Source organism: Marmota monax, unplaced genomic scaffold, assembly GCF_021218885.2.
Source record: "Marmota monax isolate L192 unplaced genomic scaffold, Marmota_monax_Labrador192_F-V1.1 WCK01_AAM20220418_F8-fsc00098, whole genome shotgun sequence".
NCBI classification, from domain to species: domain Eukaryota; kingdom Metazoa; phylum Chordata; class Mammalia; order Rodentia; family Sciuridae; genus Marmota; species Marmota monax.
In genome coordinates this window covers 3,100,503-3,125,544 of record NW_026694639.1, presented here as the reverse complement: position 1 = coordinate 3,125,544, position 25,042 = coordinate 3,100,503, and the positions used below count along the sequence as shown (strand labels likewise).

Sequence of the window (25,042 nt, the reverse complement as noted above, 5' to 3'; positions counted from 1 at the left end):
TTATGTTATAGAACTTCCCTGTATTAAATATGTGAAATATTAAAATTTTACCTACATACCTTTACTTAGGATCTGATTCATTTGCATGTTTGGATGTATTTTATTTTTAGGTATGACACATATAAAAGCTTCTGACATGTTAATTTTTCAATTTACTTTCTATAGTAAAAAAATGACAAATTGAATGGTTGTTCCTTCATTATGTTCCAATAATAAATATTGTGAATAAAAAATAAGTAAATAAATAAAGTAGCAAGGTAGAAAAATCAATGTTCTAGAGAAAATAATTTTAGGAATAGAAAATCTATTGTAGTGGTGATTCTGCCATTAACTGGCTATGTGGACCCTTGGGAATTTATGTGATATCTTTCTGGGTACTTTTTCTTTACTTTGTCTTTTCAAGCCTCACTCTCTCTCTCTCTCTCTCTCTCTCTCTCTCTCTCTCTCTCTCTCTCATATTTTACATGCATGGCAATAGTGGAATGCCTTACACTCATTATTACCCATTTACAGCACAAGTTTTCATAACTCTGTATTGAGAGGTTTATTTCATGGAGTGAGTGTTCTGCTGATCATACGGCTATATCCAGTCTTCCTGCCCTGATGTTCCATAACCAGAGAGCCCCCTTGTCCCTGGGGTTAAAGGCCTGATCAGCACTCCATGGGTCTACCCCAATCCTAGGGTGTAGAGTTTTCTCAGCCTTCTTTCTTTCCCTTCAGTGTTTATTTCCAGGCCATGTGTAGGCAAGCTCCCTTATCTATCTGTTATCCCAGGAGAAGTCCCCACCATGGGTTTTTCTGTTTTGAGCCAAGTTGCTTGGGTTGGTGGACACCGCTTCCCTGTCCTTTCCTGCATGAAGCTCAAACTCTAGTTTTTCCATTCAGTAGTGAGTAATCTTTGCATTGGAGCTCATCCTGATTGTGCATGTTTCTATATTGTTTGTGTGTGTGTGTATACCCATTTGGAAAATAAATATGTCACTAACATTTAAGTATTACAAGATGCTAAATAAAAATGTAGACATTTTTCCTTCAGTCATCTGAAGCCCTCGAAGCACTTAGCTTGGATTTCTATATGACAAAATGTGGCTGAAAAAATGTATTTAGAATGTGCTTATCTAATTTCTCCTCCACCATTTTCTTCTTTCTTATTCCAAGGCCCCACTATTTTGTGTAGAGATGATGTTTAGAGTCCTTTGCATACAGGGGCTCATTTGACTTATCAATTTCATGTGCTTGTGTGAGGCACTGGGTTCAATCCACAGCACTACAGAAAAAATAAATAAATACCAAGTAGTTTGTTGGCAACTCAGCATTAATGTTTTTGCCTTTATGTGCTGTTTTGTTAATAACTGAAGGTAGCTTGACTTTTAATATCAGATTCTGTACTGAATAATGCAGAAGCCAGACATTTAAGGAATATGAGTTAGGAAGTTAAGGGTTAAATGCAGGGAAGAGTGGATAAATTAGAAAGCTTTGATTTTTCCCTGAGTTTCCTTGTGGTTGTTGTTAATGTTAAGCAACTAAATGCCATATTGCTGATTAGCAAGTGACCAAAAATTGGTTTAGAATAATTCTTTTCCAGTTAAATTCCACTAGGCATATGATTCACCCTTTGGAACAGATACTATACAATCAAGCTCTTGCTGAGATACTGTGCTGCCCATTAGATTGATAACAGGGCCCATAATGGAAACAAATGAATGTTTTGGCGAGGTTTGCTGGGCAGAGCAGAGGACAGAAGAAAATAAAATTCCATTACCTCTCATTTAAGCTCATGCTGTTATCTCCCTGTTTGAGAGGCAGACATAAAAGCTCATGTTCTAGGGGTTGTGTTGGCCCCTGTGTCCTGGGGAATGATACTGCAGTGTGCAGGAGAGAGCAGCTCTTGTTGCTGAAGCTTCTTCTTCCAAAGGGCAGGGTAGTCTGCCCCACTGTTGTTTACTCTTTTAATTATCTTTTCCTGCTTTAATTTTGTCTAGCCATTGTAACCTCTTCTAGCTTCTCTGTTTACGTTGCTCCAATATATCATTTGTAGAAAATTTATGCCAAATAATAACCTTATCTGTAACTTATAAAATCGAAAAAAATAATAAAATGTTTTGAGAAAGGAATTTATGAATGCTTCTGTAAGTCAACACAGAAGCATATTTTGACTAGCAACAACACTGTCTGTGTTGTAGAATGAGTGTCATTACAAAACCAGATCTCTAAAATTTATAATTCTCATCATACAGAGGCCCAGTGAAAATTTAGCTTTGTTCTAATCATAAAAGGGCAACTACCATAAGCATTCAAAGATAATGAAGATGTTTCAAAGAAAGAAAAAACTTCCATAGTGCAGTTTTTATTATTTCCTATTGGCTTACTGGCATCTGCAGTTTAGCTGACTCAGCAGACATTTTGAGGGTGAATATAAATTTGTATGTAGAAAAGATTAAAAATTGAGCTCCCCTTAATCAAACTTTTTAGATTTTTAGTACTTTCACATCTTTTTTAGCAGGGATGCACTGACTTTGGTACTTCATATCCTTGTAAATACAGAGTCCTCTGTGGAATGGATGATCATGACAATACGGCACACCCCATTCTTGAACTCATTTTTGCCCAATACTGGCTACAATTCTTAACAGTTTATTTGCGTGCACACACATACATGCACACACACAAATACACATCTCATACACAATTGCTTCATTGATATTAGTCATGAAATGGCTCATTTTTATACTTTTTGTGTTCTTTTTAGTTGTACATGACAGTAGAATATAATTTAACTTATGTATACAGACATGGAGCACATGTTATTTTAATTTGGCTCCCAGTCTGTGGTTATACATGATGTAGAGATTCACTGTAGTGTATTCATATCTCTATGTAGGAAAGTTATGTGAGATTTATTCCACTGTCTTTCCTATTCCTTTCCCCTATCCCTTCCTTCCATTCCTCCTTGTCTAATCTACTATACTTCTATTCTACCCCTTCCCACCTTGTTGTAAATTAGCATCCGAATATCAGCGAGAACTTTCCACCTTTGGTTTTGGGAGATTGGCTTATTTTGTTTAGTATAATAGTCTCCAGATTCATCCGTTTACCAGCAAAATCATAAAGTCATTCTTTTTTATGTCTGAGTAATATTTCAACGTGTATATATACCACATTTTCTTTATCCATTCATCTGTTGTAGGGCACCTAGGTTGGTTGCATAGCTTAGCTACTGTGAATTGAGCTACTGTAACCATGGATGTGGCTGTGCCACTTTAGTATGCTGATTTTAAGTCCTTTGGGTATATACCAAGAAGTGAAATAACTGGGTCAAATGGTCTAAGTTTTCTGAGGAATATCCATACTGATTTCCAGAGTGCTTGCACCAATTTGCAGTCCCACCAGCAATGTATGCATGAGTGTACAAAAGGGTATATTTTAAATGTGGCTTTTAATAGTTCTCCTAATTCATCCTACTAGTCTCTAATTTATACTGACAGGCAAACCTACAGGCTCTTCTGCCTTGCTCCCTCGGAACTCGTCCAGATTACTTGATATTCATAGATATTTTAAAGTAAAAAGAATACAACCCAAGAAGGTAGAGTAAGGAAGATATGAGAATGTCAGGCAGGGAGAGGCCAGAGAGCTTTTGTAGGAAACCTCTGCAGAATCCTGGTGTTGCCCATCACTGACCTTTGACAATATTAAGTATTAACTCAATGGGCAAAAAGAGTTTTTGGGTTTTTTCTCCTTTTAAAAACCTGAGATGTAATCATTTCATAAAAGGCTTGGGCAGTTTCTAGGCAAATGGAAGGAATTGAGAGCTCCTTGTGTATATTCATTTTAATATTTATTCAGGACAAAAATTGAGAGTTTTAGAAACCCTAGTCTCTTACTAGTGAACTCTCTGAAATTTTAAAGAAATACATTTGAAGTCACTCATATTGCCATAAAGTGATGGTCCTTCTGCACCCTTCTCCTGGTCCTCTCCACCTCTGTACACTTTGGTTCTGATCTCTAGAGCTGCTTGAGTTGCTCTATGGACACCCAAAGGATTTTCTTCTGTTGGACTGAGGTGAATGAGTCCCCTGAAGCTGGACAACACAGCATTCCTGATGAAACATACACTTTTCTTGATAATACCCTCTACCCTCCTTTTTACTTCACTGGCCTTATTAAATTCATAAGTACCTAAACAATTCATTCAAAATTCAGCTTTCTGTCTTTTTTGCCTCTTTTATTACAATAGTGTAGTCCAAGCCACCCATGTCCTACCTGGACAACTATGATACACTCCTAACTAGTTTTTCTGACTCCGTTTTTCCCCTACAGTCTTGATCACAAAAAGCTAGTATTTTTTTTAAACCTGAAGCAATTCCTTTCCTCTACTTAAACCTCTCCAAAACTTCCTGTATTTTTTGGAATAAAATCCTATGCCATGGCTTGCAAGGAATACATACCCCTTATGATCCGCCCCACTATCTCCTAACTTTTTTAACATACTTGGTTACTACTTTTGCCCCATCCATGGAGATGACATTTCAATTCCCAAAGCACACCCAAAGCAATTCAGACAAGCCCTTCACATGTGCTGGTGCCTCTACCCAGAGTGGTTCCCTGAGTAACCACAAGGCAGACTCTTATTTCTTTTGAGTTTCTTCTGGAAAGTCACTTTATTAGAGGGATCCTTAGTGACTGTCCTTTCCAATAAATATTCCCATCCTTAACTCTCCACCCAGTTGACTTCATAGTACTAAGCACCTTGTCACATACTCTATTTTTTTTATAATTACTTGTTTTAATATCTATTTTACCCTAGAACTTTCTGAAAGCAAGATCTTTGTTTTATTCTCTGCTGTAACTACAGTGTCCAAAATAAGGATATCTGTTGAATTAATATCTGATGAATTAATAAATTTTTCCTATTTCATCAAGCAGCATGAACAGTATATATGTCTTTTGGGGGGAAATACTTTCTTTGTAGTTGACATTATTCTCATTTTTTCTACTCTGTACTCTCATATTAAGACTCAGAATTGAGACCTTTAAATATTAGAGGAGAGCGGTGTGTCAGAATTGGTATTCAGAAGTCATTGGCTCGTAAACATGTAAATTTTCAAAATTGGTAGCAATTTAGAATGCACCCCTTAACTACAAATGATGGTTTCTACCTAATTCTGCCTTTTTATAGATGGCCAGAATATCTTTCCTTATAGTTTTTGTTTGGATCATTGTTAACAATTTACTTATTGAAACTTCAAAACATCAAAATCATTCAGTAGAGGGAAATAACAGTTTGAGGATTAAAAGAGTCTTACAGTTGTCTACAATGATCTTCCTAGAGGGTTAGTCAATTCATCAGATAATTTTCAGTAATAGAACATTAAGTACACCTTAAGGCTATCAAGTTGGGTTTTGAATGGATTTTCCTCAGGTTAAATAAATCTTCATCTAGTTTACTTATACATATCATTCTTAGCTTTTATAATTCACAGACCAAAGAATACACTGGACGATAAAAGAAATGTAGAAAAATATGGGGGTGGGTATAGAAAATGAAACTTTACCACTGGAACATTCCTATCTTTCCAGTTTCACTGCACATAGAGAGAGATTTATCTGATTCCAAGAAAACTAGGAGGAAGAATGCCACATCAACTTATGCAGAAACACGCACAGGAATTTGTATTCGCTACTTGATCTTTAGCAAAGAATGTATTGATCAGTATTGCTATGTAACAACTCATCCTCCCATGTAGCGGCTTACCCCAACTCCATTTCTTATTTCCCATAAGATACCTATGGATTAGGTTGGTAGTTACACTGATCTTTACTGGACCTTTGAGTGCCAGCCGTTTACTGGTGGATATTCTGGGAGCTGGCTGGTCAAAGGTGCTCCCTATTGGAAAGAAAGGTTTCCTTCCTGTGTCTCTCCCATGCATTCAGCTGAGCAGCAGGGTACCTTCTCTAGCTGTGGCAAGTTTCCAAGAGAGGAAATAGAAATTTGCAAGCACTTTTCAAGCTTCTTTTTTGCTTCATGTTTGTGGTTGTCTTCTTTTGCCATATGACTGAGCATCGAGTCAGAGGGAGAGAACATTGCAAAGTTAGAAAAGAGTCTGGATTGAGGCCATCCGTGTAATCAATCCACCCCAGAATAAAAGCACTGGAGAAGAGGGTTGGACGTGGAGACTAAATACAAAGGAAGTGGGTGAAAGGAAGGAAAGAGAGGGAGAAAACAAAATCAGAATGAAAGATGAAGAGAGGTAAAAAGGTGGAATGCCTAATCTGAAGGGAGGACACAGTGCTGGGAAGGTTATAGGAGCAAAGAAATAGGATCTGAAAAATAAGGTCTGGGGTAGACACATGGCATTCATAACAGCATAATAGTGTTTTTCAAGTGATGCTAATATAAGCCCAAATTCTGTTATGAAAATTGGATAAAAGGAAATACAACAAATTATTGCAGAGTAATCTGGTAAAGTATTCTGTAACTTGCAAAGGAAAACTACAGTCGTAGTGCTGGAGAATGAAAGCCAGTGATAAATACCAGTAACAAAGCTTTCATACTTGCTTCTGAGCAGGCATTCAGGAACAGTATCCTAACCATTGAATGACTTTGTTTTATTAGGATGAATAAAATATAACTTGGGATTTTTTTTTATGTATGTCTTTCTATCCTTTTGTCTTTTCTTCCTTAAATGAGAGTCTGACTTATAAATATAAGTTAGATTTATATCAGCACTCCTGAATCTGTAACAATCTAATACCTCTGTTCATCAGTTTTCTGTTACTGTAACAAAATATCTGAGATAATTAACTTAAAAAATAGGTTTATTTTGAAACACAGTTTGGAGTTTCCAGTCCAAGATAAGATGGACTCATTGCTTTGGGCCTCTAAAGGGAATGCCAGATGGCAATGGGGAGGAGCATGTGGTACAGCCAGATTACCTAGCTCATCAATGAGGATGTAAAAGGGAAGAAGAGTGAGAGTCCCACAATTTCCTTGGATGGAAGGCACCAAATGACCTGAGGATCTCCATTAGGCCCTATGTCCTAAAGGTTCTAACACCTCTCAATATTGTCACCCTGGAAACCCAGCCTTTAACACATGGACTTTGGGTGGATGTTCCTTATCCAAACTATAGGAATAACCATTAAGAGGGAGAGTACATCTATTAAGGTTGAGTGTGGTTTAGTAAGCGACTACATAAAGTATATCAGGCTTTGGTTTAGCAGACGGATTTTTAGGGACATAAATCTTTGGTTGATTTTGTTTTGTATGTTTCTGTCGTGCAAATATCAGAATATTTCTGGATGTTGATTAAAACTGGGGATACTGAGATGAAATTTATGATACTTTACCATTTTTAAAGAGAGGATCGAAATAGTACAAACAGGGAAACTATTATTTTCCATTAATTTATTTCAAAATAATTCCACACATTTCAGAAGCAGTAAAATTTCTTCTTAATTTGTCAAATCTAACAAAATAGCCCTTTTGCAATTTCATGATATCACCGGGTGAAATGAGCAATGTGGTCTTTATTATATCTGTCTTCCAACTCAGCTCCCTTCCTTCCTGGTGCTATGCTGTTGATGATGGCTTGTAGGACAATGGCTGATCAAACATGTTCTTTGATGAATTACCCACAGATGGCCCACAATATGCTTTTGCAACATAAAAAAAATGGTGCATTTATTCTTCAGATTTTCTCTCTTGTCCGTTTACTTATTGAAGATGGTTTTATTACCATTTTTATTTCTATAAAACTGGTAGTAAAGAGAGTAATCCTATTTTCAGTGGAATCTTCTCTTCATCTAGGAAATAGGCTCCACAAGGGTGTATCATTTATTAACTATTGCACCATTTTTGGTATATGATCAATGTTTCCTAACTTTTCAAATGAAGTGTATGTCATATTCAGACTTTTGATTCTCTTAATGATTCAAATTTAGGTAATGTGACCTTGAGATGTCTCACTTAGTTTTTCCTAAGTGTTTCAACAAGACTGGAGAAACTCAACATCCATCCACATTCACTAAACTTAACGATTTAAGTCAATAATGTATCATATGGGACTTCTATAATATGGTAATCAATGATGATATTCTTTAGTATATATTCAGTAGTGTACTTACATCATTTGTTCTAGGTTTTAAGTCTAGAACTCCACGTGTAAATAAGATCTTAGTTTAAACTACATGAAAATAAACATGAAATAAAATCAATTAGGAAAACAATTAGTAAGAGAAGAATCTCTATTCTTGACATTATAGCCAACACCAAATGCTTTCATGGTTTAACTCTTTGTGTGGTAAGTTTGTAGCATGGAGAATCAGTTAAATTGGTTGAAAATCTATGGTTTTCCATCTCAAGCAACCATCTCTAGGTCTAGGAACTCTCTTGTCTCTAACTCATCAAATGTCTCTAAATTGATGTTACCTTGAGGCATCATATATCTGTCTTCTGTGTTTCCTGCTCCTCCTCTACTCCCTCATCTCTGTCACCCAATTTTGTGCGTGGAGCAAGATGATCCCACTCCGAATGCCTAAAGGAAATTCAGGTCTAACACAAGTAATCTGCTTTTTCTTTTCCAGATTCCTGTCTTGGTCACACAGATAAGTTCAACCAATCATCCCGTGAAAGTGGGGCTGTCTGACGCTTTTGTCGTTGTCCACAGGATCCAACAAATCCCCAGTATGTAGAAGAAGGGTAATTGCAAAGTGTGAGCCTTCTGTGAGGGTAAATTATAAGAAAATTGATCTCAGGCAGATGTAACTGGACCAAAAAAAAAAAAAAATCACTTAGCTAATTGCTGCTTGTTAATTATACTGTGTAGTTTATAACTCCTATTGGGTTTGGCTATCTCCATTACCCTTGAACTAATAAATATAGGTGAGTAGGAATTGAATAGCTCAGGCAAGAATGGGCACTTTTGGATTCTTTGAGATAGTTGGCTGGGTTGAGCAGAGATAGTTCTTTTATCAACTAATAACTATAACAGTGACAGATTATTTGATTGATAGGTCTATGATTTTCTATGTTTATTTATTTATTTAAAATAAGTTGATGAGAAGAAAATCAACTTTGGGCTATTGTGTATTTAACTAGTTTAAGACTGTTTGAGAGATTAAAGGAAAATGAAATAATAAGTATAAATTTAAATAAATGAGAGTTTGAGTGAAGTTAGACCTACCAGAAAAGACATGTGACATGTATCCTCCCCTCTTAAATCATTCTTACCTATCTAGTCTAGTTTATATGTTGTAGAATTAAAATGTATGTGTTATTTTGGACAACCGTTCATGATGTTAGAAAATCATGTTGCTTGGTGTCCAGATCTGTGGTAGAGAAAATTCTCCTCATGTAGGACACCCTGAGTTCATCCCCAACACCAAAAGAGAGGGAGGGATGGAGGGAGGATAGAAAAAAGGAAGGAAAATGTCAAAATGTGAACTGCATTTCGTAGCTATTCTGACTGTGTAAATAGCTATCTTTTGAAACCATCTCAGTTTTTTCAACCTCCTTTACTTCCAGAACAGTACTGAAGAATGCTCAGGGTGTTAGTACTGGGATTTTTGTTTATTTGGGTCCTAAATGTGCTTATTTAAAAGCAACGGGCAATAAAATATATCTCAAGATTAGATCATTTCTTTCCCTTTTGTTCAAAAGATCTTTTCTTCTTTTATTTCATTATAGCCGTAGACTCAATTTATCACATGTGTATGCTGTTCGGTCTTGACTTGAGCTGATTCTGCTTAATTATGTCATCTCTCAAACACAGAAAGTAAATGGGGTGGAAACTAGACTTTTCAGAGCGATGGATTGGCTGGAAATGTTATAAGGGCTATCTAAGTTAAGAATGGCATTCAGATATGAACGTGCATCTTCTTTGGTGTTTCCCCTTGTTAGCTTAGAATTTGTGGGAGGTAATATCCAAGGGAATTGTTAAATTGAGGCAGATTTTCCAGAAACTAAATTGCATGGAGTACAAAACAAGGATATATTAGTATGTGCAGGCAACATAAAGGCATCCTGACAGAGCTCTTAAATAAGAGGCTGAGCCCTGGGAGAGCCAAGGTTGGCTTCTGTTTGGGGAGGAGTGTTCTCACATTATTCCATTCAGAGGTGTTAAATCAAGCATGACTTGAGTCAATTATTGCACAAGAGAAAGGAAACACTAGTTTTAGTTTATTTGTTGGTTCTTTCTATGCTGGGAAGAATTTTATTTGTAGCTTGCTCAGAAAGTATTTTATTCCACATTGCTATCTTGATGTATTGTTGTTGAGAGAGGGGGAAAAAACAGCAAAGTACAAGATAATTTTTAACAAATATATTTTAATATGGAAGTTTTATGTGTATTCTCTAGGATAAAACTGTACTTAGAAGTCAAGGTTTCAAAATGCAAATTTTGGATGCTTTGTTTTGCTGTAAAAGGATAACTGTTAAATTTTAGGGAAAAAATATCTTCCCAAATGTAAATTTTATCATATAAATCGGCAAAATTCATATGAATTTTGATACTAGATTATGTCTAACATTCAGGACTCAGCATTCAACTTAAAAGATTACTGGGACTTGAATTCAGAGAAAATCTTCTCTCAGATATTTTTGTTTGCTTAGGATGGAATTCATATTTCCTATTGACCTTACTATTCAATCCTGAGAAAATTAGCCAAGAAGGAAAGGAAATTCTGAGTCTCTGATGCTCCCCTCTCTGCCATTAGATGAGACCATATTGAATCAAGAAAATTAGAATTGATGTGTTCTACTTAAAATTCACTTCAGGAACAGAAAATTTTAATCTCCCTAAAAACCTGTTCCCACTTCAAAAAGTGCAACAGTGTCTGTTATATGAGCTTCTGTGTAAGAGTAGAAATATATTGCATTGAATTCTCACCTAAAAAGAAAAAAAAATTATTTATGCCAGAAATTTGGATAACCCCAGGTTGGTATAATACAAGTTATTATTTTTTTTCTTGAGAAATAAGATGACTAGATATCTGTATGTTCTTATTTGTACAATTAGAACTTAAGGAAATATTTAAGTTCTTTACAACATTCTGTTCACATTTCACAACTGTTGCTATTTCAAGTAGCCCTTGCAGGGAATTTAAATATTTTTATTTTTGTTATGAATTTTTCTTTCTCTTTCCCTGAGTGGATTTAGGGAACAGTAGACCATTAGGCAAGTAATGGGCAATCTCATTTCTTCTGTATTCCAAGAAGCATTGCATTGAATCTGATTCTCATAAGATCAATTTTCTGTCCTTTTAACTATTTTAGTTACATGGGGTATAGAACCCAGGATTTTGGTACAACCAAGCCATGACAGCATGAAAATGTGGGTCACAGCATTGAGACTAATTTTTCTCAATGGAATCATCATTACTATACCATTCTTATCAGATTTGGTGAAGATTTGATCAAGCAGTCAATAAGCTGTAAATGTTTTTATTTATTTATAACTAAGCTTTATCCCTACCCATCATCATCATCAACAACAGCAAAAACTTCATTTTTTTTTTCTTTAGTTTTTAATGGCTTCCAAGCTGGGTGCCATGAGCATGCAGGAAATCCCCACTTGGGAGGCTGAGGCAGGAGGATCATGAGTTCCATGCCAGCCTCAGCAACTTAGCAAACTGCTAAGCAACTCATTGAGACCCTGTCTCTAAATAAAATACAAAAAAAAAGGGCTGAGGATGTGGCTCAGTGGTTAATTGACCCTAAGTTCAATCCCCAGTACCAAAACAAAACAAAACAAAACAAAACAAAAAAAACTTCCAAATTATAAATTGTTTCAGTTAACTTTTTGAGCATAATTAATTAAAGTGGCTGGTTTTCTATCCAATAAGTTCATGAGTTTTTAGTGAACTGATAAATAGTTCCAAAGTTATAAGGAAAATTATTCACTCTTTCCTCTTCCCCCCAAATTAAAAAGCATATGGTAAAATCAATATTTATAATTAAAAAAATCAAATGAAAGATAAAATGTATAAGGGATGTTGTAATGTGAATATTGGTCATGAGGCCCTGAATTTATTATTTAATTCCTACAATTCTCTTTATATGTATAATGAGCATCTTGGTACCTAATACAGTGTGTATTGAGTCTGCAGCAACTGACACAAAGTAATCAGTGTGCTTGGACGTGGCGAGCAGTGCTCTTTCCCCCATTATCAGCATCACTTTAGGTGACAGTAATAATGACAGATGTCATCACCCAGCCTGGGTGCCCTTTGGAGTGGGCCCACAAGGAATTTCCAAAATATCACTTGGACTCAGTGTCAAGAGGGAACTCTCAGTTGGTCTGATTATGACATTGTGTAGGTTTTTTTGTTTTTGTTTTTGTTTTTGTTTTTTTTAGTGTCTCCTTGTAACTTTAGTATGTTTCTGCAGTGTGGTCTTGTGCCTCTAAATCACTTTCTGTTTTTCATAAAATATTTCTGTGATACTTTAGGGACAGAAAAATATCCCAGAAATCAGTTGTTTCAATCTCTACAGAAACATATAGAAAAAGAGTCTCCATGTAATGCCTTCAGTTATTCATTTCAGAAATATGAATATAAATGTACATTTAATACCATTAGAAGCATAGTGCATTTGAATTCAGGGGAATTTAAAAATAATGGAAAACATAAAGAAGAAAAAAGAAGATATACTAAAAAAGAGTTAACAATATTTTCATGTATCTGTGTCTTGTTTTTCATTTACAGTATTCATGCACACAAAGAAAAGTGGCATTATGCTATAAATATTTTTGTAGCCTGTTTTTCCCTTAAAATATACAACACTTTTTTTTCTACACTGTTAAATATTTGTCTAAAATATATTTTGGGGAGGGTACCAGGATTGAACTCAGGGGCAGTTGACCACTAAGCCACATCACCAGCCCTATTTTGTATTTTATTTAGAGACAGGGTCTCACTCAGTTGCTTAGTGCCTCGCTATTGCTGAGGCTGACTTTGAACTTGTGATTCTCCTGCCTCAACTTCCCGAGCCACTGGGATTACAGGTGTGAGCCACTGTGCCTGACAATTTTTATAAAATATTAATAGCTACAACAAATCCCTTTATTTCATAATATACGTAAACTTTTCCTTCACTAATTGGTCTATATATTATTTCTCATAATAATTTAACAATGCTGAGCATTCTTGTTTATAAATTTTTACATGTATTTGATTCTTTAAAAAGAATTTGTAGATGTTTAGTGCTGATAGTGTTTTGTATGTATTTGACAAACTGTTTTATGTAAATGTACCAATAGCCTCTCCTATGAGCATTATATTAAATACCCCTTTTCAGATAATATCATTTTTTAAACTTTGAAAATTTGATAAGCAGTACTTAGTATTGCATTGTTGCTCTAATTGTCTTTTGATTGCCAGAAACTTTTAATATTTTCATATAGTCATAGATCATTTATACTTTTCATAACGTTTGTTAAATAGCTAGCCTTAAGAAATTCCTTCTCAGTCTCAGCTTATGTCCTTTCAAATCCTTTTGCGCATACTGCAGAGTTCTTTCCGGATACAAGCATGATTCTTCCTAGTACCACTTAGGTCTCTCCTTCAATTTAGTATTTTGAATTCTAACCTCTAGGTGCTGAGTGAACTTCCACATCATATCGCCATGATTTCTCTACCCTCTGAGCTTAATGAGCATAGCATTTCCAGCAAGAAACCCTTAAAATCTATGCCATGTGGTTCTTCCATTTGAAAAATTTAAGGCTGTGTTATTTTAGTAGTGAGAAAGTGGCTGTAACACACACTTGCAGAATTCTAACAATAGAAACCAAGAGGGATAGTAAGTGACCTAACTTGAATGGCTCTACTACAAGTCATAGTAGTAACTGTTTCTGAATCCCTGAGAATATTCCACTTTATTCTGCTCACCTGCACTTGGTATTTTCTTAATGGCAAGTCCTTTCTCATTAGCATCTGCTCCTTTAAATTTATTGACATTGTTCCTGCTACACCATGCCTTTGCTTTCTAGGTTATTATTTCACACTCTCCATGAACATCTTCAGAAATAGAACTGACAATTAACTTGCAGAGCAAATATATTTGACAATTTCTTAAAAGATCATTGAACTCTCAGGAATATTTGTATATAATTTGGCACATGTGGACTTATTTTATAGAGCTTCCGGACCATGTGATGATTTTTCAAATAAGTTGACCAAAATTATTTAGGGTGTCAATAAAATCACATTACTAAACAAGAAAAAAGAGTTCTGGTTATTAATATACAAAATATTTTAAGCTTGAATTCTTAAAGAAATAATAGCATAGATCAATGTGCTCTTCCAAAGATTTTCCTGTGCTTCTGATTGTGTTTTGAATCTGACCCTTTTAGCAGGATCTAGATGGATACTGTGCACTTGCACTGTGGCTAGCAAGCCTGAGAATTTGAATTTTTGTTTTTATTAAATTGGGTGTAATTAATTACATTTACATTAAATAGCCACATGTGTCTTCCATCAATAGACCATAAACACATATTTAAATAAAATAATTACATTGGAATTTCAAGTATGATAGCTACCCATAACATTCCTTCTTTATCCTTTGCTTTTTATAAAGCCTTACAATATTAGATATGATTAAGTGGCAAATTTTTAAACTATAACCATTATGCCTGATTTTCCCTGTAGAAAATAATTCTTACTTTTCATTTGGTGATTGAACACATCCATTATAATTACTCAGCAAGTATAATTTTTTAACATGTGATCAAAACTATGGAAAACAGACAATCATGGAGAAACTTAAAAGTATTTTTTTCTTTCATAATATTTTATAGAATCCATTTCAAGCCCTTTCAGATGTACTGAGCCTCATTTGCTTTTTTCAAAGTTATCAGGTTTTTCATTCATTTGAGGCCAGATCAATCCATAAATCTTCAGTAAGTTGTCTCATCTTACCTTTGCTCTCCTTCAAATAGAAAGCCCTTCAAAATTATTAATTCTGCAGAAGATAAAATTGCTTCCCTTTACGGCACAATTTCATTAGGTTAGACGCTTCTCAAGTATTTACGAAATCATAAAAACTCCAAAAAGGGATAAATGGAAACCATGATATTTGAGGGAAAGGAATAGCCTCTGATGAATAACATTTTGCAAAGTGATATCTTATTATTTTAATTCATACATTTCTAACATATTCTATATATTCACCCTGACTTGATTATGATGGAGAAGTAAAAGTTTCAAAATTTGGAGGACATTAGAAATCACTGATCAATCAATTTTAACACATTTGAGAATTTTTCTGAGTTTCTATGAATCGAAAAGATTTCTTCCCAGAACTTGTAGGCAAGCTGTTTCTTTTAATAAAATTTATTTATTTATTTATTTATGCATTCATTCATTCATATTTCATTCATACTGAATTCTGAGAAGAAAAAAATTATCAATTTAAAGTTGTTATACAATTGATTTATTAAATTTGAATTATGTTATTTCTAATATAAAATCTTAAATTCACAAAAAGTATCTTAATACATTATTAAAATTTCAAGGCTTTGAAATATTCATTTAATAAATGTGTGTTTATGGTTATTTTATAAATAACAGGATTAATTAGTATAAAAAGAAAAGTCCAATTTAATGTGCTTCTATTTTATTCAAAACAGTGAATAAAAAGTTTCTTGCTGAACTCCACTCTGCAGTTGCTTTAATCTAAAAGATACAGGAAATAATCCCAGGCAATACTCAAAAGCAATCTAAAAGTCAAATTTTTCTACACAGCCTCATCTGCCTGTTTATTTTAAATTACAACTTCATATGTTAGATTTTCTACTTTTCTATTTCATATTTGCTTTTGAATTTATGTTTTTCCTCACCTTAATTATTTATTACTTTCCCCCTATTACATAAGAAGTATTTCTGTTTTAACTTACAGTTTCCTACCACACAGAGACTATTTCTATTTTTAATTAATATTCATTTTACACATTTATAAATATGCCTACACATTAACTTTTCCAGTTGAATTTTGCTACAGGGTGTTTTGGTTGTTAAAAATATAGGTTTTTTTTTTTATTTTTCACATGAGGACCAAAAAATTTAGTGACTTAGCACTAAATGTTATGTGTTTGAGTATGTGTGTGTGAGAGAGAGAGAGAGAGAGAGAGAGAGAGAGAGAGAGAGAGTGTGTGTGTGTGTGAGAGAGAGAGAGAGAGAGAGAGAGAAATTTTATTTTAAGATGAAGAAATCTTATATTTTTATCAAATTTCATTCAATGAAGTGACAATCTTTTATTTTTGGAAGAAAATTATATTTAATAACTGAGTTTTAATGACATGAGATTCAATGACACTGCAAATGTATTAACAGTATCTCATAAGTCTCAGGAGCAAGGAGGCACCTAGGAGATACCTGTTCACCCAGGCAGCTTGGGAAAATGGAACCATGATGTTAGTCACAGGTCTGTAGTCCATGTGCCACAGTGGCCCACTGTCACAATGTGCCCTGGTTTTGGCTTTCTTTTGGGGGGCAAAGTGATTTTTGAAGGAAGTCAGGAATTGCAACTGGTTCAAGCCATTATTCACATATATGTGGAAGGAAATGTGAGGATCATTCAAGATCATATCTCTGAGGCTGGGAATGTGGGTGTGGTGGCTCATGCCTATAATCCTGACAGTTCAGGAGGCCGAGGCAGGAGGATCACAAGTTCAAATCCAGTCTCAGTAATTTAGCAAGTCCCCAAGCAACTCATTGAGACCCTGTCTCTAAATAAAATATAAAAAAGGGCTGGGGATGTGGTTGAGTGGTTAAGGCCATTGGGTTCAATCCCACGTACCAAAAAAAAAAAAAAAAAAAAAAAAAAAATTCCTTCAGGCATGCTCAAAAAACTTGTGACATCTGGACACTGAGGTTTCAGTAATGTCCTGAAACTTTGTAAGCAATGAGGGAATGAGAGGAAAACCAAAGAGGTTTTGATTAGCACTTCATGGTAACTTAAGGTTTATGTAGTTTTATCTAATGCTTAATTACATTATTATTTAATAGAATTAGAACTACCAAGGGAATTGAGAATAAAGGTTGAAGCTAATGCCTTTTTTATTTATATGTATTTCATTTAACAATTCCAACTAGCTGATTCTGTTATTGCATTGTGTTTTCATGTGAGAGATTGTAACTGCTATGAGTGTCCTTTTAATCTCAAGAGTCTCTTTTTTCCTGAGCTTCATGCTGAGAATGAACCTTGTAGCTAAGCAATACACGCTACTTATATTAAAGAGTACTCAATAATTGGTGCTGTGAGTTGGACTCAATTTGAACTAAAAAGAAATAAGATATAATCCTATGGAGCCAACCATTAAGCATTAGTAACACAAATAAAGGAATATTAGCAAATTATTTATGAGATAATTCAGACAATATTTTTATAATGTTTATGTAAATGTAAGTATAGGCAATTTAGGAAATTACTCAGATCTTCTTTGTGTGAATGTTAGCTTTTTAGAAAGGCAAATAAACTACATCATGGCTTATTATGCCACAGGATATTCATTAGTCTGTGTTCATTTCAGTCAAGATAGATATAAATTGGAGAGGATTGTTGGTGTTTTCATATGGTAAATCTGTGTCTCTCCTGCTGATAAGTGATCTGACTTTCTCAAACATTCAATTCAGTATTTGCACTTCAAATCATATTACCTTAAGAGATCAATCACTGACGTCTGTTTTCTGTATGTATGAATCCAGTCGGATTGAATTTATTTTTTTTTACTTTAAGAAACTCTGATGGATGAGTAATGTACTTAATCTTGGTTTTGTAAGACACTAGTTGAAGTTGTATTTCCACCACTAAGACTAAAAGTTTGGTGTTACTTTTTTTGGCTTATTTTTCGAAGAATGCACTTGAGCTAAATCCATTTCTGGAATCCAATGAAAGCTCCTCACATTGGCAGGGCCGACCAGTAATTCCTAACGACTTGTTTTTGACAGAGGTGTCTCTGAAATTCTGCAGAAATGACCATTTGGAAACTGTCATTGATTGGCAGGTCATCAAACAAAAATCATTCTCATTAATTTTGGTTTTGTTAAATTAATCTCCTCCTAATAGTTGGAATATCCAAACAGGTAATAGAACTAGCATAGAAAGATCCCTCTTTCCCTTACTTCGTATCCCTGATCAATAATTAACTCCCAGCAGTTTTCTAGTCACAGTCAGTAGCTGAGTTTTTTTTTTTTTTTTTTAACTATAGAACATAAGTACTTTATTGCAATAGGGAAGCATTCACCTCTTCCCTCAGTTTCTGCAGAGAAGAAGAAATGATACATGTGGATGTCTTATATCATGTAAATAAGGGTATTCCTTTCCAAAGTGCACTACTTACTTTTGAAATTTTCACATTGTATTTTTTCCCACTTCTTTACTATATGCAGTGTTTCATGCAGGTATGGCCATTAGTAGTGGATCAGGTAGCTATGACCCCCTCCTGACTGGGAGGATTCTAAGTTCTTAGTATTCTTTCTATTGTTTCTTCCAGTGAAATCCCATGTTTTAAAGATTTTATATATCAAATTGCATATATTGGTTAATGACTGTTTTCTTTTATTATCAAAGTAGTTGAGGTTTTTAAAGTATAATACAAAATAAATGGAATACTGTTTTCTTAAGCATCAATTAATATCATAGACTCTGCAAGACTTTTTAGCAGGAAAACTCAAGAACACCCATCCTAGTATTTGATGGAAAAACCATATTATTTATCTCCTTCTGAGAACTCAATTGCTTAGCAAAATACTTGGGAAAGAAATATATTAGGAACTCATCCTATTTAGACAAAAGCAGGAAATTAAGCAATCATTTTATTTGCCTTAAAAGTTTTTTTTTTTTAAAGATACCAAGGTTCATATGCCTCAAGGAACCGTATGTAATGAAACCAGCATTTTCTCTAATTTTTGATGTAGTGTATCCTTTGAAAAGTGTATATGGTACTTTAAGTTATATTAAAAAAATAGTTGGATTAGAATTTTTAACCTGTTTTCTAGTCTGATAACCTAAACATATTTTTAGTGAGTGGCTCTAGTACAAGTTCCAGCCTTGAAAAATCTATTTTCTTTACCATCCTTCTTTCTCTTCTGGAGTAGAATTTCGTGGTAAATGAGTAATGGGTGAAAGGATATCAGTGGAGAAAGTAGAGATATATGATAGCTATAAGTAAACGTTTGGCCTCCTTCTGCAACCTCCTGGATGTATCAGTATTTTTCTTTTTTTGGACGCATTTACTAAAAGGCAGCTCACTCTCCTATGGGCCATTCTGCTCTGTATCTTAGAGGAGATCATCATTGGGTCCTAATGACTTCAATGCAAATTTAATTTCCTCTGAGATGAGAATGGCGACAAATATCTAGAAGCTTGATTCTAGAGCCTTAGTGTGATTTTTTTGAAATATTTATTTTTTAGTAGTAGTCGAACACAATATCTTTATTTTATTTTATTTTTATGTGGTGCTGAGGATCGAACCCAGGGCCTCACACGTGCTAGGCGAGCGCTCTACCGCTGAGCCACAACCCCAGCCCCCTGAGTGTGATTTTTGTGTATTTAGATCTATAGAAAGTTAGATAATTATATGCAGTATATAACCAGCACAAATTTTGGTTGCCACATTGGAGTTAGACAAAAATTATATCTGACATTTAAGTGTTCGTTCTTATTCACTGTAAAATATGTTTGCTTATATTTATCTGATTTCTAATTATTAAGGTTATTGCCAAGATTTCCATTTGACTTCTTCCTCAGGGACTTTGATGGATTTGTTGATAAATAAACTTCATGAAATATAATTCCTTATATAAGCTATATATTAATTATGTATTAATTATGTATGCTATATGTTAATATACAATAATACCAATTTTTAAAATTATTTTTCCTTTTTCCTCAAACTTTATCTAGGCATATCTGCCAAGTAAAAATTCTGTATTTTAGACATACAAAACAATGATTTTGCTATATATACACATTATAAATTGATTATTACAATTATTCTAATCAACACATCTGTCTCCTCACATTGTCACAACTTGTATATGGTGGGTGAGGACACTTAAAATGTATATGTTATTAAATTTCACACATAATAAAGTGCTATTAACTGTAGCCAGCATGCTACATAAAATTGGTTTAAACTCTGTTTTTACTTTTATCAAAGGATTTTATTTGAGACTGTTAAAGCAGTCACATTGGTATTCTGGTATTCACTTTAAACTGTGAAAAATTTTAACTATTACCCATCCCTAAAAAGTTCACTTCAGCTCTAGTTTGAGAGACATGGTGTCATCATCTTGCCTTCCTGTGTCAAATATTTCAACACATATAAATCTATCAAGAAGAGATCTGTAATATCCTGAGTGATAATGAGTTGGAGGCCTGCTAGCTAAATGAGAGGTCCAAACCCTAATCAGCCTTTACAACTTCATTGATAACCATACTTCTGGGTAACTAGACACAAGGTTTTTAATATTTTTAGTTTTTTTAATAATCAATTACTTTGTAGGATGAAGCTTTATTTTGAATCTTCATCAAAAGTGTCTAATTCTACATCCAATATTAAAATGCTCCTTTTTTAAGTGGGGAAATTTTAAAGGTTGATTTTCTTTCCATTTTTATTCTTATAGATGTTCGAAGAAGAACAATTTATGAATACCACCGAGTAGAGCTACAAATGTCAAAAATCACCAATATTTCTGCTGTGGAGATGACCCCATTACCGAGTAAGTTAATGTGTGAACACAGTTAGTTGGGAAAATGATGTTGCAAGCCTGATGATCCAGTCTATTCAGTAATTATAGTTATTATATTAATTATATAATTGTCTTTGGCATGCCTGCTTATTTTGATCCTGAGTATGTATAGGGATAGATGATTATTTTTATTTGGTTCAAGCAGACTCCCCACCCCTACCCTGCTCCCCTTGCCTCCCGCAGTTAGTCCTGATGAGTCTCTTCTATTTCCTAGCATGTCTTCAGTTTAATGGCTGTGGCCCCTGTGTATCCTCTCAGATCGGCTTCAACTGCAGTTGGTGTAGTAAACTTCAAAGGTAAAAAAATAATACAATGAATCCTAAAAATTTACAGACTGTTGCCTCTTCTCTCCCATTGAATTTTAAAGGTATGTCAAGTGTGTAAATTATACATACACTAACAAGTGTATATATGTGAAAATATATATATGCCATGACCAAAATGCTAGAAGAAGAAGAAGCGCTCAGAAGAGAGGATTTTAGAATATCCCAATGTCTGAAGCTCAAAATGACTGATAACCTTCATAGTTATAGTTATTGTAGTTGTAATATTTTTCTGGCATACATTTATAATTTTCTATAGATTTAACATACATGATGACGTAGTTGCTGAATCTATAAATGATGATTTGTATCCATATACTAAAGAAAGCATGATCTGAGATACTTTTCCCAGAGCAAAGATGAATTACTATAATCACCACTTGCAGGTGTTTAGTGAATTCCTATTCAATATCTCAAATTTTATTACTGAAGACTAGAGATGTAATTTGAGGCTGAAACTATCTGACCTTTACATAAATATAACATGTGGCTTTGACTTCACATTGTGGCTGATTTTGAAACTTAAGCTGTATAACTTGCTGATTGTCAAAAAGGTTTACTGATTTTTGTGGATGGTAAAAAAGGACTGTCTGGTCCCTAGAGTTTTTCTGACATTGGATGATGTGGGAGATATATGATGTAGAAGAGCAGATTGCTGTTCCCTGGTGTGATAAATGGACCCAGTTCCACTAAACACTTGCAGACATTAATGTAAACTGAGCTGATGTAGAGGAAAAAGCAACTACCCAAATACCTGCTTAGTTTCTGAAAAGGGGATTATAACCTTGGTGGATCTGGGGAAGATTCTTAAGTAGATGTAAAGATATTTGCCTTCTGTTGGAAAGACCAGATGAAGGCTTATAAATGTATTCTGTTATTTGCTTAACCATTTTGTGCATCAATTATATCCCAGTTGCTTGGAACACAGCAGTAAATAATAGCAACATGGTTTCTGCCCCCCCCCCCCATGGGGTTCCAATCTGTCTGGAATAAGTTCCCTTCTGACCTTCAGAGTCTATGAAAAATCAGCCACTTATGGTTTTAGGCAGTGGATGCTGCTGCCATAGAGCATCAGCAGTCTGTGTTTTATTATTCACTAGCTGCAACATTTGTCCCATGCTAAAGGTATGATGAGAAGGGCTTCTAAAGTCATTGAAGGGTGGAAAAGAGAGTGTCAATTCTTTGATAACAAGTACTCTTTAGGAAACATTTTTAACTTGCTAACTTTGGGGCAATTGCTGCAATATTGTGACTAGAACAAAATTACTTATGATAACTTCAGTTTTGTTTTCAATTTAACATGTTGTTCTAGGATTTCCCTTGGGAAATGAATTTCAAATAATGGAAAAACAAGCAGGCAGTTAGCATTTTTCAAAACAGATTGTAACTTAGTTATATATCCAGAGTGGGAGGAACTGCTATAAAATCAAAGGTTGATGGGCATTTATATTTACATTTTGTGAAGATTTCATAAAGATTACATGCACATTAAAAGTTAATCAAAAGCTGGGTAGCTACAACTAAAGGGAATCTAAAGAGCTAGGATTTTAACATGTATACTTCAGTTATACTGAACTCTGAAATGAAAAAAAATGCCCAAAATGATTAAATGGAAGAACCTGATTGGCCTTATTATACCTATTTCAAGATCAAGTTTAGTGGTCATCATCCTGGGAAGACCTCTATCCTTAGCATTTAGCACAGGACCTGCAGATGGTTATTCATTTACCTCCTTTGCCAAGTCCAGGTCTGTTAAAGGAAAAGACCATAGAATGTGCCTGGTACTACAGAAAGATGAAGGAACAAATCATTATTAGGTTCCAAATAAATATACCATGATTAGGTTTTTCCGAGGCCAAAGGGTTTCCCAGGATGAGGGACTTCTGATGCTAAAGCCGGAAAACCCCAAGGAAAACCCACACCCATTGACCATCCTGGCCAGAAGATGATTATCCTTGACTGAAATAATGTTATAATAAATGTAGGATTTGGAGACTTATCTAGAAACATACATACCACTAACATTAAAAAAAAAACTCTGTATTGTTCAATGGAAATACACGTGTAATTTTTCAAACAAGCAACTTTGGCAATCAAAATATATCCACAGATTGGAATCTGCTTCCACTATTAACGTTTTCATTTTATTAAGATATTTCTCAACCAGATATTATGCCAAGGAATTTTCAAATATTACCCTTAAAGCCTTTTTGTAGCAGAGGAAACTGGGGTTGATTGGTGATGTTGTCTGTGCAAGGTATCAGACCTCTTCAGTGAAACTTTGGAATTTAACTTTGATCTGTGTGACTCTCAACTTTTGATCTCCTGAGCTCACCTGATTTGCCTCACACCTGCCAGGCCGATGGTGCATTAGGCAAGCTAATCTTCACTGCTTTCTGGAACATGGTAGACATGCTACTGGAAAAACAAATCTTTTTGTAGTTGACACTGAAAGAAAGTTACATGGTTTTGAAACTGGCATTAGAAGAATGTAGAAGAGAATCCCAGTATGCCTAAGATGCCTGTGTAATATTGAAAGCATAATTCTAATTCCTTTACAATTAATGGAGGAAAGAAAGGTAGCAAGTCATAGAAATACAGGAGGAATTCATCACAAAAGATTACTTTAAAAAGTACAAGTTTTCTGTATGTTACTGTTTGGTATTTTGTTGAATACCAAATACCAATGATTTCTTGGATTTATTTTTAATTCTTCAACAACCCAGTTATACACATAACAAAATCTGTTTAATTAATTGGCTTAACTATGGCTCATTGCACTTTTGTTCAACTTAATTTCCCCACTGCATTTTATTAATTTCTTCTTAGACCTGTGAGCTTCAAAACTTTGCTTTGCAGCCCAGCATTATTTCCCTAGACCTTTTAGAGCTTTTATAGAAAAAAAATTGAAACAAGAGAAGTCTTATTCTGAGCAGCACAAAAATTGCCCCTTTGTTGTTTTTTTTTAATTTTTTTATTTTTCTCCCACCGTTCTTATTTTCTTCTGTGCTCATTTGTCCCTGAATGATAATTCAGTTGCTGGTAATTACTGAACTCTCAAGTTGGGCTTCCTCTAAAAAGATAAGATGATTTTAATTGGTTGGTTTGTTTCCTTTAATTCCCATTTTTTTAAGGGAGCAAAAATTAAAGCAAAATGTTTGTAATGGCTTTTCTAAGGTCCAAGAGGGTTGGAGTTATAGGAACATATAAGGGGAACCATGCCTGAAAAGTACTTATTTTAAAAACTTGGGAAGGGTTTGCTTATTTCCACACAATAAATTGAGAGGACTTGAGTCAATCACTTTCAATTCTTCCTTATGTATTCACTTAATCAACAACAAATTTTAAATGTCTCTGTTCAAGTTACTATTTAAGATTGTGCATTCAGTGGTGAAGAGAGACCAAAATCACTACCTGATAAAACTTATCTTTTTAGTGAGAGAGGATAGATTTTAAGCAAACAGATATGTAACTAGTAGAAGTAGTAGCAATGAGAGCAGGGATAAAGGAAATAAATAGGACAATGTTGTCAGCAATATAGCAAAGTTGATAAGAACAACAAGAGTTTTACTTGTTGGTGTCATTTTTAATTGACCTTGCCCTGTTAGAGTTATTGATCGGATCAACCATCATTATCTGAATTTTTCAATTGAAAATACATATGACTCTTAAAATACTCATGTATCAAGTACTTTCCACATACTGGGCACAGATCAAAACACTGAGGTAGTTAGAATAATAACAAAGTAGTAGGCAAAGCCAGGGTTCTCATGGAGCTTGGAGTTTAGCTTAGTAAGCAGAAAATAAATGAATTGATAATTAAGCTCGAATTCCAGATGGTAGTCAGTAATGTGCTGAAGTTGAGGGAGCTGGTATTTGCTGTGGAGCGGTTGGCCCTAAAGACTTCTGGGAAGAGGTAATGATGAAACTGAGATTTGAAAGGTAGGAAGACAGCCTCTTGCATTTCA

The 25,042-nt window shown here is 34.5% G+C and overlaps 1 protein-coding gene across 1 annotated transcript in view; it reads left to right on the top strand.

The window, feature by feature from the left end:
- Positions 1-25,042, top strand: part of Plxdc2 (plexin domain containing 2) — a 420,433-nt gene that overhangs the window by 311,195 nt on the left and 84,196 nt on the right. Inside the window, exons 7-9 of the mRNA XM_046423047.2 lie at positions 8,584-8,683; positions 20,626-20,721; positions 20,966-21,047. Of these exons, the coding sequence (XP_046279003.1) occupies positions 8,584-8,683; positions 20,626-20,721; positions 20,966-21,047 (278 nt within the window). The remainder of the gene's footprint in view (positions 1-8,583; positions 8,684-20,625; positions 20,722-20,965; positions 21,048-25,042) is intronic.